The following is a 15,181-nucleotide window of genomic DNA, read 5'->3' as shown; positions in this document are numbered from 1 at the left end:
TTATGAAAGACCCATCTCAACAGCGAGAAGCCTTGTTTAGGAAAGACCCATCTCAACAGCGAGCAGCCTTGTTTATGAAAGACCGATCTCAACAGCGAGAAGCCTTGTTTATGAAAGACCCATCTCAACAGCGAGAAGCCTTGTGTATGAAAGACCCATCTCAACAGCGAGAAGCCTTGTTTATGTAAGACCCATCTCAACAGCGAGTAGCCTTGTCTACAGTAAATGGAAGCATTAGTTAGTCCAATACGGTGAATATATGAAGGTAACATCTTAGTGAACGTTACACTAGAGTTCATAATTGGAACATGGAGTCTTCACTACCACCGGTCCCATTTGTTCAGAACACCTTGGAAATACCGACATGGTCGGCCGGCAGAACACACATATAGTACTATTATAGCACAGACTACAGTCAAGTGTTACTTAGGATGACATGAATCACTCAGCTCTCTCTCTCGCTCTGTGTGTGTGTGTGTGTGTGTGTGTGTCACAGCTCTCTCTCTGTGTGTGTCACTCAGCTCTCTCTCTCTCTCTCTGTGTGTGTCACTCAGCTCTCTCTCTCTGTGTGTGTGTGTGTGTGTGTGTCACTCAGCTCTCTCTGTGTGTGTGTGTGTGACTCAGCTCTCTCTCTCTCTCTGTGTGTGTGTGTGTGTCACTCAGCTCTCTCTCTGTGTGTGTGTGTGTGTCACTCAGCTCTCTCTCTGTGTGTGTGTGTGTGTGTGTGTGTGTGTGTGTGTGTGTGTGTGTGTGTGTGACTCAGCTCTCTCTCACAACACAATATACAACAATGACAGGTAACACTGTGGAGCTTGGTCACGTGTTCCAGTTACCACTGTCACAACAAAGGCCTTTCGTCAGCCGAAACACTCGTTGACAAAGTGGCATTTTATCCACCTCAGTCTTTCTCTATGTCTTTAATGTTTAACGCATTAATTACTATTATTACAATAGTTTCTCTAACACCAAGAGGGTCTCTAGAGTCGTAGTGTTGTCATGGCGACTGCCTCGGCAGAGGACGAGTTCCAAGGCTGTTCAGGCGTGAGATCCAAACTCTCTCAAAACGACCGCACCTTTTCCCCTCGTTTCATACTTTGGACCAGAGCCACATCCTCCAGATGGTCTTCCGTCGTCATCATCATCTTTGTACCGTTACCCATAATGCTTCAGCAGAGGGTCTTGAGCGCCCCGGAGGCGCAGAGCAGCGTCTGCATGTGGTAAGGGGGCGGAGACACCAGATCCTCCTCCACCGCTTGCTCCGCCCTGAAACTGAACGGCTGGAAGGGAACCTTCTTCCTCAGGATCTGACCGATGCCCATAGAGGGGAACTTACTGTGCTGGGGGCTGTCTGGCTCAACGCTGCCCCTGATGGACGGAGGACTGAACGCAGATGACGGGTTGAGGGGACTGAAGGCTGATTTGGGCGGGGAGAAGGCTGAGCCTCCAGGGGGGCTACCGAAGATACTAGGAGGGTTGTCACCCAAGTTAGAGGAGGACTTTTTTGGCTGGGGGTTGACGATCAGGACGGGCGGGCTGGGGATAGTCGCCTTTTTTAAGTAGGACGAATCAGGGTGGAAGGCCGAGACGTGTCGCGGAGGAGAGAAGGTCCCATTGGTCAGTTTGTACCAGGGTGTGGCCGAGGCGGGGACCACGACGTCGTCGATTGGCTCGGCTTTGGAGAGGGAGTCGTAGGAGTGCATGCCGATTGGAGAAGGAGCCGGAGGGGCGGGGATGTGGTCTGGGCTGGTATTGGCTGCCTGGAGAGTTTCTAGGTGCCTGGTTGGCTGTGACGGGAAGAGGGGGTGGATCTCTAGGTATTCCATGGACGACGAGGCAACGGTGCCGGACGGGGCGAGAGGAGAAGCACGGTGGAAGTTACCCGTTACCGCTCGCAGCAGACCTGAGAGAGATGAGGAGAGAGAGGAAGAGGAGAGAGAGAGAGAGAGAGAAAAGTGTTACCTTCTGGGGCTGACATGTAGCCACACAATGGTGGTCTTTTTACCCTAAAATAAAACCAATCAGTCCATGAGACTGGACCACTCAGGAACACTCAACACCTCTTGGAAAGCCATTCTGGTGTGTATTTGGCATGAAAATGTGTGTAAAATGTCTCACTGAATAATACAACTAAATCTCAGGGTTAGATTTTCAGAAGACTGAGGCGGGTTTTCCTCTAACTTTTTACCCAGACTTCCCTGCTTTTATATTTATTTTGATCCTGACAAACTCCCCGGGTTCCTGCCGGTGACAAACATACCCATAACATGATGCTGCCACATCAATACTTGAGCAATTTTGAGAAAAACAACAGATATGTGTTTCCCTAAGAGTTGATTCAGGTTGGTAGAATCGTTCTGAAGGGACTGTATGTTTCCCTAAGAGTTGATTCAGGTTGGTAGAATCGTTCTGAAGAGACTGTATGTTTCCCTAAGAGTTGATTCAGGTTGGTAGAATCGTTCTGAAGAGACTGTATGTTTCCCTAAGAGTTGATTCAGGTTAGTAGAATCGTTCTGAAGGGACTGTATGTTTCCCTAAGAGTTGATTCAGGTTGGTAGAATCGTTCTGAAGGGACTGTATGTTTCCCTAAGAGTTGATTCAGGTTGGTAGAATCGTTCTGAAGGGACTGTATGTTTCCCTAAGAGTTGATTCATGTTGGTAGAATCGTTCTGAAGGGACTGTATGTTTCCCTAAGAGTTGATTCAGGTTGGTAGAATCGTTCTGAAGAGACTGTATGTTTCCCTAAGAGTTGATTCAGGTTGGTAGAATCATTCTGAAGGGACTGTATGTTTCCCTAAGAGTTGATTCAGGTTGGTAGAATCGTTCTGAACGGACTGTATGTTTCCCTAAGAGTTGATTCAGGTTGGTAGAATCGTTCTGAAGAGACTGTATGTTTCCCTAAGAGTTGATTCAGGTTGGTAGAATCGTATTCCATATGATTCATAGCTGTAATATGGTGTTTCCACCAGTTATTACCTCAGGGGGGTGAAGACATACGCAATCAATTCATCTTCATTTTTTTAAATTTCATATTAATTTGGAAACATTTCTAGAATTTTTCTTTCATTTTGTAAATGTGGAGTAGATCGGCAGGAAACCCATCTCATTTAATCCCTTTTTAGATGTAATTTTAAGGCTGTGTGATGGGGTGTAGACTTTCACAGGCCCATTCCAAGGCAGACTCAGGTCCATTCCAAGGCAGACTCAGGCCCATTCCAAGGCAGACTCAGAACCATTCCAAGGCAGACTCAGGTCCATTCCAAGGCAGACTCAGAACCATTCCAAGGCAGACTCAGAACCATTCCAAGGCAGACTCAGGTCCATTCCAAGGCAGACTCAGGCCCATTCCAAGGCAGACTCAGAACCATTCCAAGGCAGACTCAGGCCCATTCCAAGGCAGACTCAGAACCATTCCAAGGCAGACTCAGAACCATTCCAAGGCAGACTCAGAACCATTCCAAGGCAGACTCAGGTCCATTCCAAGGCAGACTCAGAACCATTCCAAGGCAGACTCAGAACCATTCCAAGGCAGACTCAGGTCCATTCCAAGGCAGACTCAGGTCCATTCCAAGGCAGACTCAGAACCATTCCAAGGCAGACTCAGAACCATTCCAAGGCAGACTCAGAACCATTCCAAGGCAGACTCAGGACAATGTTGGCTGTGTGTATGTAAGCTTGTGGTGTCACCTGTTTTATGGGGGTGGAGAGATGGAGGGGTGGGGTGGAGGGATGGGGGTTTGGGGTGGAGGGATGGGGGTTTGGGGTGGAGGGATGGGATGGAGGGATGGGGTGGGGTGGAGGGGTGGGGGTTTGGGGTGGAGGGATGGGATGGAGGGATGGGGTGGGGTGGAGGGGTGGGGGTTTGGGATGGAGGGATGGGTGTTTGGGGTGGAGGGATGGAGGGATGGGGTAGAGGGATGGGGGTTTGGGATGGAGGGATGGGGTGGAGGGATGGGGGTTTGGGATGGAGGGATGGGGTGGAGGGATGGGGGTTTGGGATGGAGGGATGGGGGTTTGGGGTGGAGGGATGGGATGGAGGGATGGGGGTTTGGGATGGAGGGATGGGGTGGAGGGATGGGGGTTTGGGGTGGAGGGATGGGATGGAGGGATGGGGGGTTTGGGGTGGAGGGATGGGATGGAGGGATGGGGTGGGGTGGAGGGGTGGCATCAGCCATTGTTGTTGAGAGCAGTCAGTGCTCCAGCCTGTGTGTGTGTGTGTGTGTGTGTGTGTGTGTGTGTGTGTGTGTGTGTGTGTGTGTGTGTCTCTCTGTGTGTGTGTGTGTGTGTTTCTCTCTGGTCTCACCATTCCTGTGCTTCTTCTCCTTGCTAGGGCCCTTGCTGACGGCCAGGTAGACAGGAGTCTGTTTAGGAGGGATGGTGACCTTCTCTACGTGTTTCCTCCACTGGGTCTGGAAGTACTCGTTCTTCTCTGTCTTCTTCTCTTTCTCCTGGTACACCTTCTCCTGGAGGACAGAGACGTTATACCAACGTTATTATAATGTTTATACAACTTGGTACACCTTTTCCTGGAGGTCAGAAACGTTATTACAATGTTTATACAACTTGGTGCACCTTCTCCTGGAGGACATCAAACTTCCTCACGCTACAGAAACAGGAGATCAGCTGTACTCCAGGTGTTGTTTACCCTAACCTAGCCTGTGGTGTTGTTTACCCTAACCTAGCCTGTGGTGTTGTTTACCCTAACCTAGCCTGTGGTGTTGTTTACCCTAACCTAGCCTGTGGTGTTGTTTACCCTAACCTAGCCTGTGGTGTTGTTTACCCTAACCTACCCTGTGTTGTTGTTTACCCTAACCTACCCTGTACTCCATGTTGTTGTTTACCCTAACCTAGCCTGTGTTGTTGTTTACCCTAACCTAGCCTGTGGTGTTGTTTACCCTAACCTAGCCTGTGGTGTTGTTTACCCTAACCTAGCCTGTGGTGTTGTTTACCCTAACCTAGCCTGTGTTGTTGTTTACCCTAACCTACCCTGTACTCCTTGGAGAGCCTCTTCATCTTGTTGTTGAGCAGGAAGTAGACAGCCAGGGTGTGACAGGCTCTATTGGTGAGCACGGCGCTCAGCACCTCGCTGTGTTTATAACCCATCCGCTCTGTCATGTGCAGTAGTACCATGTGGTTGATCTCCTCGATGTGGATCCTAGAGAGACAGAGAGACAGAGAGACAGAGAGAGGTTAGCCATCAGACCTGTGTGTGTACCTGTTGAGGTAGGGTGCTCCAGTGTTAGCGTTAGCCATCAGACCTGTGTGTTTACCTGTTGAGGTAGGGTGCTCCAGTGTTAGCCATCAGACCTGTGTGTTTACCTGTTGAGGTAGGGTGCTCCAGTGTTAGCGTTAGCCATCAGACCTGTGTGTTTACCTGTTGAGGTAGGGTGCTCCAGTGTTAGCGTTAGCCATCAGACCTGTGTGTTTACCTGTTGAGGTAGGGTGCTCCAGTGTTAGCGTTAGCCATCAGACCTGTGTGTTTACCTGTTGAGGTAGGGTGCTCCAGCGTTAGCCATCAGACCTGTGTGTTTACCTGTTGAGGTAGGGTGCTCCAGTGTTAGCGTTAGCCATCAGACCTGTGTGTTTACCTGTTGAGGTAGGGTGCTCCAGTGTTAGCGTTAGCCAGTTGTAGCCAGGAGTCAGACATGACCTGGTGGATGTTGGGTCTCTTAGCTGGATCTGGTTCTAACAGCTTCTTCATTAGACAGATGGCCGCTGTAGAGGGAGACAGACAGACGGACGGACGGACGGACGGACGGACGGACGGGGAGAGAGAAAAGAGGGAAAGAGAGAGAGGGAAGGGGGTGAGAATTTGTTAAAGCTGCATTCTGGGAAATCGAAAAACAAGCCGCCAGCCACTTGTTTTGGTGCATTTGTTTCTGTGCGCGCGTCTCTCTGTGTGTACCTGTAGAGAGAGAGGGCGGTAGTGGGTTCATATCTTTGTCCACCATCTTCTGGTGCAGAGCTCTGAGACTGAAGGGCTCCACGGTGAAGGGAAGGCTCCCAGTCAGCATGGCGTACATGTTCACTCCTCTGTACGGGACAGACAACATGCACAGGAACGTTACATACCCGTGTACAACATACACTCACCCAGCCACTAATAAATGTCATTAATAAAAATTAGTTCTAGTGAACTGGTTGAGAAGTGATCTCGTTGTTTGTATAGATGTCTTTAATGTTTACAGTCTAGAAGTGTATTTATTCTGACAGAGAAATAAGGTGTGTGTGAATGAACATTACCTATGACATGAACTTTTCACATGAACTGTGTTCGTTGTAAACTGTAACATGAAATGTGTTCGTTGTATATAAAAACACTGTTGTGTATAAACCCTGTCAGTTGTGTGGTTTGTGTATAAACCCTGTCCAGTTGTATTGGTTTGTGTATAAACCCTGTCAGTTGTGTGGTTTGTGTATAAACCCTGTCAGTTGTATGGTTTGTGTATAAACCCTGTCAGTTGTGTGATATGTGTATAAACCCTGTCAGTTGTATGGTTTGTGTATAAACCCTGTCAGTTGTATGGTTTGTGTATAAACCCTGTCAGTTGTATGGTTTGTGTATAAACCCTGTCAGTTGTATGGTTGTGTATAAACCCTGTCAGTTGTATGGTTTGTGTATAAACCCTGTCAGTTGTATGGTTTGTGTATAAACCCTGTCAGTTGTATGGTTTGTGTATAAACCCTGTCAGTTGTATGGTTTGTGTATAAACCCTGTCAGTTGTATGGTTTGTGTATAAACCCTGTCAGTTGTATGGTTTGTGTATAAACCCTGTCAGTTGTGTGTTTGTGTAAAACCCTGTCAGTTGTATGGTTTGTGTATAACCCTGTCAGTTGTATGGTTTGTGTATTAACCCTGTCAGTTGTATGGTTTGTGTATAAACCTGTCAGTTGTATGGTTTGTGTATAAACCCTGTCAGTTGTATGGTTGTGTATAAACCCTGTCAGTTGTATGGTTGTGTATAAACCCTGTCAGTTGTATGGTTTGTGTATAAACCCTGTCAGTTGTATGGTTTGTGTATAAACCCTGTCAGTTGTATGGTTGTGGTATAAACCCCTGTCAGTTGTATGGTTTGTGTATAAACCCTGTCAGTTGTATGGTTTGTGTATAAACCCGGTTACCCTGTCAGTTGTATGGTTTGTGTATAAACCCTGTCAGTTGTATGGTTTGTGTATAAACCCTGTCAGTTGTATGGTTTGTGTATAAACCCTGTCAGTTGTATGGTTTGTGTATAAACCCTGTCAGTTGTATGGTTTGTGTACTCACATGGACCAGACGTCCACCTTGGGTCCGTACTTCTTCCGGGACAGTAGTTCTGGAGCGGCGTAGGCTGGACTCCCACACTGTGTACTGAACGGGTCTGAGTATCCCAGAATCCCTGCACAGTTACTGAGACCAAAATCTAAAGGGGAGGAGACAGGTTCTGAATGTCATTTAGGGGTTTGGGGGGGGGGGGGGGTGTTGAAAGAGGGAGAAATAGTAACAACATAAAGACAGAGCTTGTTACCCTCCTTCCTGTCCCTACCTCCTTCCTGTCCCTACCTCCTTCCTGTCCCTACCTCCTTCCTGTCCCTACCTCCTTCCTGTCCCTACCTCCTTTCAAAAATAAGGACATTTCTAAGTGACCCCAAACTTTTGAATGGTCGTGTATATTATCTGTTACTAAGGAGCTGTTTGGTGTTAGAATGTGTATTATAAACTGGCTGTTTTGAGCCCTGAATTCTGATTGGCTGACAGCCGTGGTATATTAACACCGTATAAACCACGGGTATGGCAAAACATACATTTTTACTGCTCTAATTATGTTGGTAACCAGTTTCTAATAGCAATAAGGCACGGCGAAGGGTTGTGTCCAGGCAGTCTGCGCTGCGATGTGCATTAGAACGGCCGTTAGCCGTGGTATATTAGCCATATATCACGCCCCCCCCCCCTCGGGCCTTATTGCTTAAATATGCGTTATAATGTACAGTCCCCTACGTATTTATTTGGACAGTGAAACTAAAACATTTAATTTGGCTCTGTACTCCAGCATTTTGATCCGGCCATGATTGGAAGTCCCATAGGGCTGTGAACAATTGGTCCAGCGTCGTTCAGATTTGGCCCGGGGGTAGGATGTCATTGTAAATAACAATTTGTTCTTAACTGGCTTGCCTAGTTAAATAAAGGTTACATTTTTTTTTGAAATGTATTAAATTAAAAAATAGATATGTGTTTTACCGTTTAGGAATGAAAGCATGTAGACCCCCCCATTTGAAGGTTTCATAACGTTGTATTAAAGTAGTCAAAAGTTCAGGATTTGGTCCCATGTTCCTAACATGCAGTGATTACATGAAGCTTGTGACTCTACAAACTTGTTGGATGCGTTTGCAGTTTGTTTTGGTTGTGTTTTAGATTATGTTGTGTGCTACTGAGGGCACCAGAGGTTCTGTCTGACCCAGCTACTGGGGGCTGGAGGCACCAGAGGTTCTGTCTGACCCAGCTACTGGAGGCACCAGAGGTTCTGACTGACCCAGCTACTGGGGGCACCAGAGGTTCTGACTGACCCAGCTACTGGAGGCACCAGAGGTTCTGTCTGACCCAGCTACTGGAGGCACCAGAGGTTCTGTCTGACCCAGCTACTGGAGGCACCAGAGTTTCTGTCTGACCCAGCTACTGGAGGCACCAGAGGTTCTGTCTGACCCAGCTACTGGGGGCACCAGAGGTTCTGTCTGACCCAGCTACTGGAGGCACCAGAGGTTCTGTCTGACCCAGCTACTGGGGCCACCAGAGGTTCTGTCTGACCCAGCTACTGGGGCCACCAGAGGTTCTGACTGACCCAGCTACTGGAGGCCCCAGAGGTTCTGTCTGACCCAGCTACTGGAGGTTCTGACTGACCCAGCTACTGGGGGCACCAGAGGTTCTGTCTGACCCAGCTACTGGAGGCTGGAGGCCCCAGAGGTTCTGACTGACCCAGCTACTGGAGGCACCAGAGGTTCTGTCTGACCCAGCTACTGGAGGCCCCAGAGGTTCTGACTGACCCAGCTACTGGAGGCACCAGAGGTTCTGTCTGACCCAGCTACTGGGGGCACCAGAGGTTCTGACTGACCCAGCTACTGGGGGCACCAGAGGTTCTGTCTGACCCAGCTACTGGGGCCACCAGAGGTTCTGCCTGACCCAGCTACTGGGGCCACCAGAGGTTCTGCCTGTTTGTTTAGCAGAGAACTTTAACTCCTGGAATAGTAGTTATAATAATAGTTAATAGTTCAAGCTTCATGGAACTGAAACTTTTGCAGCTGACTTTGTTACATATACACACACACACACACACACACACACACACAGCTGACTTTGTTACATATAAGACAAAGCAGGGGTTGGTAAACAGGAAACAGTTGTACCTATTAGCTTGATGTGTTCCTGTTCATCCAACAGCAGGTTTTCTATTTTCAGGTCCCTGTGAGACAGACACACAGAGGACAACACAGAACACAGGGTTAAAATAGGACAGACACACAGAGGACAACACAGAACACAGGGTTAAAATAGGACAGACACACAGAGGACAACACAGAACACAGGGTTTAAATAGGACAACTTTATCAGCACAGTCACCACACACACACTGGGACCGCCTGTCAATGTGGGTCGTGGCAGTTGATTCCAGTTGATTCCATGTGTTTCCAGTTGATTCCAGTTGGTTCCAGGTGTTTCCAGTTGATTCCAGTGTTTCCAGGTGATTCCAGTTGGTTCCAGGTGTTTCCAGTTGATTCCAGTTGGTTCCAGGTGTTTCCAGTTGGTTCCAGGTGTTTCCAGTCGATTCCAGTGTTTCCAGGTGATTCCAGTTGATTTCATGTGATTTCAGTTGATTCCAGTGTTTCCATTTGATTCCACGTGATTCCAGTTGATTCCAGTGTTTCTAGGTGTTTCCATTTGATTCTATGTGATTCCAGTGTTTCCATTTGATTCCAGTTGATTCTAGTGTTTCCATTTGATTCCATGTGTTTCCAGTTGGTTCCAGTTGATTCCAGTTGGTTCCAGGTGTTTACAGTTGATTCCAGTGTTTACAGGTGTTTACAGTTGATTCCAGGTGTTTCCAGGTGTTTCCATTTGATTCCAGTTTATTCTAGTGTTTCCATTTGATTCCATGTGATTCCAGTTGGTTCCAGTTGGTTCCAGTTGATTCCATGTGATTCCATGTGATTCCAGGTGTTTCCAGTTGATTCCAGTTGATTCCAGTTGGTTCCAGGTGTTTCCAGTTGGTTCCAGGTGTTTCCAGTTGATTCCAGTGTTTCCAGGTGATTCCAGTTGGTTCCAGGTGTTTCCAGTTGATTCCAGGTGTTTCCAGGTGTTTCCAGTTGATTCCAGTGTTTCCAGGTGATTCCAGTTGGTTCCAGGTGTTTCCAGTTGATTCCAGGTGTTTCCAGTTGATTCCAGGTGATTCCAGTTGGTTCCAGGTGTTTCCAGTCGATTCCAGTGTTTCCAGGTGTTTCCAGTTGATTCCAGGTGTTTCCAGTTGATTCCAGTGATTCCAGTTGATTCCAGTGATTCCAGGTGTTTCCAGGGTCTATTGTTTCTTCTGACCCCATACCCCTAGTCTTATATGAATCTTATTTATCTATCTGTTCACCTGTATCTACATAGGCCATCTCTATATGTGGATTGTTCCCAAACTACTTTGATTCCCAAGCTATCCAACAATCGCCCTCAGATTTTCCCACAGAGATTTCTACTGTAGATTTTCGATTTATGAATGAAAATGTGTATACATTTGTTCCCCCGATCTGAAATGGACCATCGTTGTGTCGACTCAGGCCAAATGTTATCAAAGTCTAAAGTATGAAACTGTAGATTAAACTGGTAATAATATCACTCAGACTGTCCTCCCTACATTAGAGTAGTCTTAACACTCAGACTGTCCTCCCTACATTAGAGTAGTCAACACTCAGACTGTCCTCCCTACATTAGAGTAGTCTTATCTCTCAGACTGTCCTCCCTACATTAGAGTAGTCTTAACACTCAGACTGTCCTCCCTACATTAGAGTAGTCTTATCTCTCAGACTGTCCTCTCTATATTAGAGTAGTCTTAACACTCAGACTGTCCTCCCTACATTAGAGTAGTCTTAACACTCAGACTGTCCTCCCTACATTAGAGTAGTCTTAACACTCAGACTGTCCTCCCTACATTAGAGTAGTCTTATCTCTCAGACTGTCCTCCCTACATTAGAGTAGTCTTAACACTCAGACTGTCCTCCCTACATTAGAGTAGTCTTAACACTCAGACTGTCCTCCCTACATTAGAGTAGTCTTATCACTCAGACTGTTTCCTACATTAGAGTAGTAAATGATCTTATTACATATGGTATATACTGATACTTTGCTGAAAATCTGTGTGTGTGTGTGTGTGTGTGTGTGTGTGTGTGTGTGTGTGTGTGTGTGTGTGTGTGTGTGTGTGTGTGTGTGTGTGTGTGTGTGTTGTGTGTGTGTGGTGTGTGTGTGTGTGTGTGTGTGTGTCTCTCCCTCTCACCTGTGCACCACTCCGGCTCTGTGTAGATGTTCCACAGCCATCACTAGCTGCCGCACGTATTTCTGCGTCTCTCTCTCGTCCAGCTTCTTCTTATCGTAGATCCGGTTCATGAGGTTTCCTCCAGGACACAACTCCATCACCAGGTAGTAACTGATGATAACAGGACACAACTCCATCACCAGGTAGTAACTGATGATAACAGATGACAGGACACAACTCCATCACCAGGTAGTAACTGATGATAACAGATGACAGGACACAACTCCATCACCAGGTAGTAACTGATGATAACAGATGACAGGACAACTCCATCACCAGGTAGTAACTGATGATAGTACGTTCAGTAGTCTATAGTATAATATAGTATAGTATAGTATAGTACCTGTTCTCAGTCTCCAGTATGTCCAGTAGTCTATAGTATAGTATAGTATAGTATAGTATAGTATAGTATAGTATAGTATAGTACCTGTTCTCAGTATCCAGTATGTACAGTAGTCTATAGTATAGTATAGTATAGTATAGTATAGTGTAGTATAGTATAGTATAGTATAGTACCTGTTCTCAGTCTCCAGTATGTCCAGTAGTCTATAGTATAGTATAGTATAGTATAGTATATTATAGTACCTGTTCTCAGTTGCCAGTATGTCCAGTAGTCTATAGTATAGTATATTATAGTACCTGTTCTCAGTTGCCAGTATGTCCAGTAGTCTATAGTATAGTATAGTATATTATAGTACCTGTTCTCAGTCTCCAGTATGTCCAGTAGTCTATAGTATAGTATAGTATAGTATAGTATATTATAGTATAGTACCTGTTCTCAGTCTCCAGTATGTCCAGTAGTCTATAGTATAGTATAATATAGTATAGTATATTATAGTACCTGTTCTCAGTCTCCAGTATGTCCAGTAGTCTATAGTATAGTATATTATAGTACCTGTTCTCAGTTGCCAGTATGTCCAGTAGTCTATAGTATAATATAGTATAGTATAGTATAGTATAGTACCTGTTCTCAGTCTCCAGTATGTCCAGTAGTCTATAGTATAGTATAGTATAGTACCTGTTCTCAGTCTCCAGTATGTCCAGTAGTCTATAGTATAGTATATTATAGTATAGTATAGTACCTGTTCTCAGTCTCAGTAGGTCCAGTAGTCTATAGTATAGTATAGTGTAGTATAGTATAGTATAGTACCTGTTCTCAGTCTCCAGTATGTCCAGTAGTCTATAGTATAGTATAGTATAGTATAGTACCTGTTCTCAGTCTCCAGTATGTCCAGTAGTCTATAGTATAGTATATTAGAGTATAGTATAGTACCTGTTCTCAGTCTCCAGTATGTCCAGTAGGCTATAGTATAGTATAGTATAGTATAGTATAGTATAGTACCTGTTCTCAGTCTCCAGTATGTCCGGTAGTATATAGTATAGTATAGTAATAGTATAGTATAGTATAGTATAGTATAGTATAGTATAGTGTAGTACCTGTTCTCAGTCTCCAGTATGTCCAGCAGCTGGGTGATGTTGGGATGTCTGATCATCTGTTGGATGTGACCTTCTCTACGGAGGTTCTTCGTCACGTAAGAGTCCTTCTTCGCCTTCCTCTTATCGATCACCTTTACCGCGACCTGGGAGAGGGAGGAGGTGGGGGGAGTGAGGACCAGAGAGAGAAAAAAATAAACAAATCAGTCTAGACTCTGGCTGCGTTTCAAACTCATTAAAGACACAGTCTGCTCCACTTACCCTCGCCTTTTGCCCTTGGGGGAATCCCCGCGGTCGTCGGTCCAAATGATTAGACAAGCAAGGGAAGTGTGCAACGTAAGCCTGCCTAGCTATCCCTCATTTTTAATGGAGTTGCGAGTGTACAATTATGTTCACTTCGGAACCTGAAACGTCCCCATAATTCAATTCACAATGATTGTACATCCGCTAAGAAAAGTCAGCCGAAACCTCAACGTCAATATGGAGAAGTCAACATACAAGTGTAAGTAAAAAACAAAATGTAAATAAGTTAGAAATTGTGCAACGAATGCACATGAAGGCACAAGCACGTCACGTTAAAGTAATTATGTTTTTGTTTGGTTAGCTTTGGAAAATTGTAGAATTTAAACATTTTCCTTCTTCAGAAGTTCTAGCTAGGTAGGCTAACATTAGTTAGCTAATTAATTTACTAGCTATCATACAGTAGGTAGGCTAACGTTAGTTAGCTAATTAATTTACTAGCTATCATAGAGTAGGCAGGCTAACGTTAGTTAGCTAATTAATTTACTAGCTATCATAGAGTAGGCAGGCTAACGTTAGTTAGCTAATTAATTTACTAGCTTTCATACAGTAGGCAGGCTAACGTTAGTTTGCTAATTAATTTGCTAGCTTTCATACAGTAGGCAGGCTAACGTTAGTTAGCTAATTAATTTGCTAGCTTTCATACAGTAGGCATCTATTAGTAATTATATATTTAATATGAGTAGACATGCAATTATAATTGACTGTAGCGCATATAAAAGCACCCACAAGCTACTGGTGGCTGAAAACACAATTGTCGCGGGGCGAACGAGTGAAACATTTCCGGGCATGGGCGGTCCATTTAAAAATGACTTCCTTACTCCTTCGCCCCCTCGCCCTGCAAGTGTACACTCATCAGATGTCGTGATACATCATCAAAAGTGTCTTCTTAATTTGAGGGCTGAGGGGATAGGGTTGTATCTTTTAAGTGTTTGGACCGCAGCCTACATATGATAGACACAGAGACAGCCTGACCTCGCCACTCTCTGAGACAGCCTGACCTCGCCACTCTCTGAGACAGCCTGACCTCATCACTCTGAGACAGACTGAGACACTGTCTCAATCCCACTACCTCCACTACCTCCCACTGTCTCAATCCCACTACCTCCACTACCTCCCATTGTCTCAATCCCACTACCTCCCACTGTCTCAATCCCACTACCTCCACTACCTCCCACTGTCTCAATCCCACTACCTCTCATTGTCTCAATCCCACTACCTCCCACTGTCTCATTCCCACTACCTCCCACTGTCTCAATCCCACTACCTCTCACTATCTCCCACTGTCTCAATCCCACTACCTCCACTACCTCCCATTGTCTCAATCCCACTACCTCCCACTGTCTCAATCCCACTCCCTCCACTACCTCCCACTGTCTCAATCCCACTACCTCCCACTGTCTCAATCCCACTACATCCCACTGTCTCAATCCCACTACCTCCCACTGTCTCAATTCCACTGCCTCCCACTGTCTCAATCCCACCTTCTCCCACTGTCTCAATCCCACTATCTCCCACTGTCTCAATCCCACTCCCTCCACTACCTCCCACTGTCTCAATCCCACTACCTCCCACTGTCTCAATCCCACTGCCTCCCACTGTCTCAATCCCACTACCTCTCACTATCTCCCACTGTCTCAATCCCACTACCTCCCACTGTCTCAATCCCCCCTAACACCCTCTATGCTCCCCCCCCTAACACCCTCTATGCTCCCCCCCTAACACACTCTATGCTCCCCCCTCTCCTCTATTCTCCCCCCTCCTAACACCCCCCTATCACCCCCCCTCTCCTCTATTCTCCCCCCCTCCTCTATTCTCCCCCCTCTCCCCCCTAACACCCCTCTCCTCTATTCTCCCCCCTCCTAACACCCCCCTCTCCCCCATCACCCCCCTCTCCTCTATGCTCC

At 46.2% G+C, this 15,181-nt stretch overlaps 1 protein-coding gene across 1 annotated transcript in view; it reads right to left on the bottom strand.

The window, feature by feature from the left end:
* Nucleotides 1-1,147: 1,147 nt before the first annotated feature.
* The window catches only part of LOC115153810 (hormonally up-regulated neu tumor-associated kinase homolog A-like), a 33,459-nt gene continuing 19,425 nt past the window's right edge, over nt 1,148-15,181 (bottom strand). Inside the window, exons 2-10 of the mRNA XM_029699405.1 lie at nt 12,978-13,120; nt 11,502-11,651; nt 9,376-9,431; nt 7,265-7,400; nt 5,903-6,030; nt 5,586-5,712; nt 4,984-5,152; nt 4,301-4,460; nt 1,148-1,900 (exon numbers count right to left, since the gene is read on the bottom strand). Of these exons, the coding sequence (XP_029555265.1) occupies nt 1,167-1,900; nt 4,301-4,460; nt 4,984-5,152; nt 5,586-5,712; nt 5,903-6,030; nt 7,265-7,400; nt 9,376-9,431; nt 11,502-11,651; nt 12,978-13,120 (1,803 nt within the window). The 3' untranslated portion in view covers nt 1,148-1,166. The remainder of the gene's footprint in view (nt 1,901-4,300; nt 4,461-4,983; nt 5,153-5,585; nt 5,713-5,902; nt 6,031-7,264; nt 7,401-9,375; nt 9,432-11,501; nt 11,652-12,977; nt 13,121-15,181) is intronic.

The sequence above is a fragment of the Salmo trutta genome, chromosome 19 (assembly GCF_901001165.1).
Source record: "Salmo trutta chromosome 19, fSalTru1.1, whole genome shotgun sequence".
Classification (NCBI taxonomy): domain Eukaryota; kingdom Metazoa; phylum Chordata; class Actinopteri; order Salmoniformes; family Salmonidae; genus Salmo; species Salmo trutta.
This window is presented reverse-complemented; position numbering and strand designations above follow the sequence as displayed.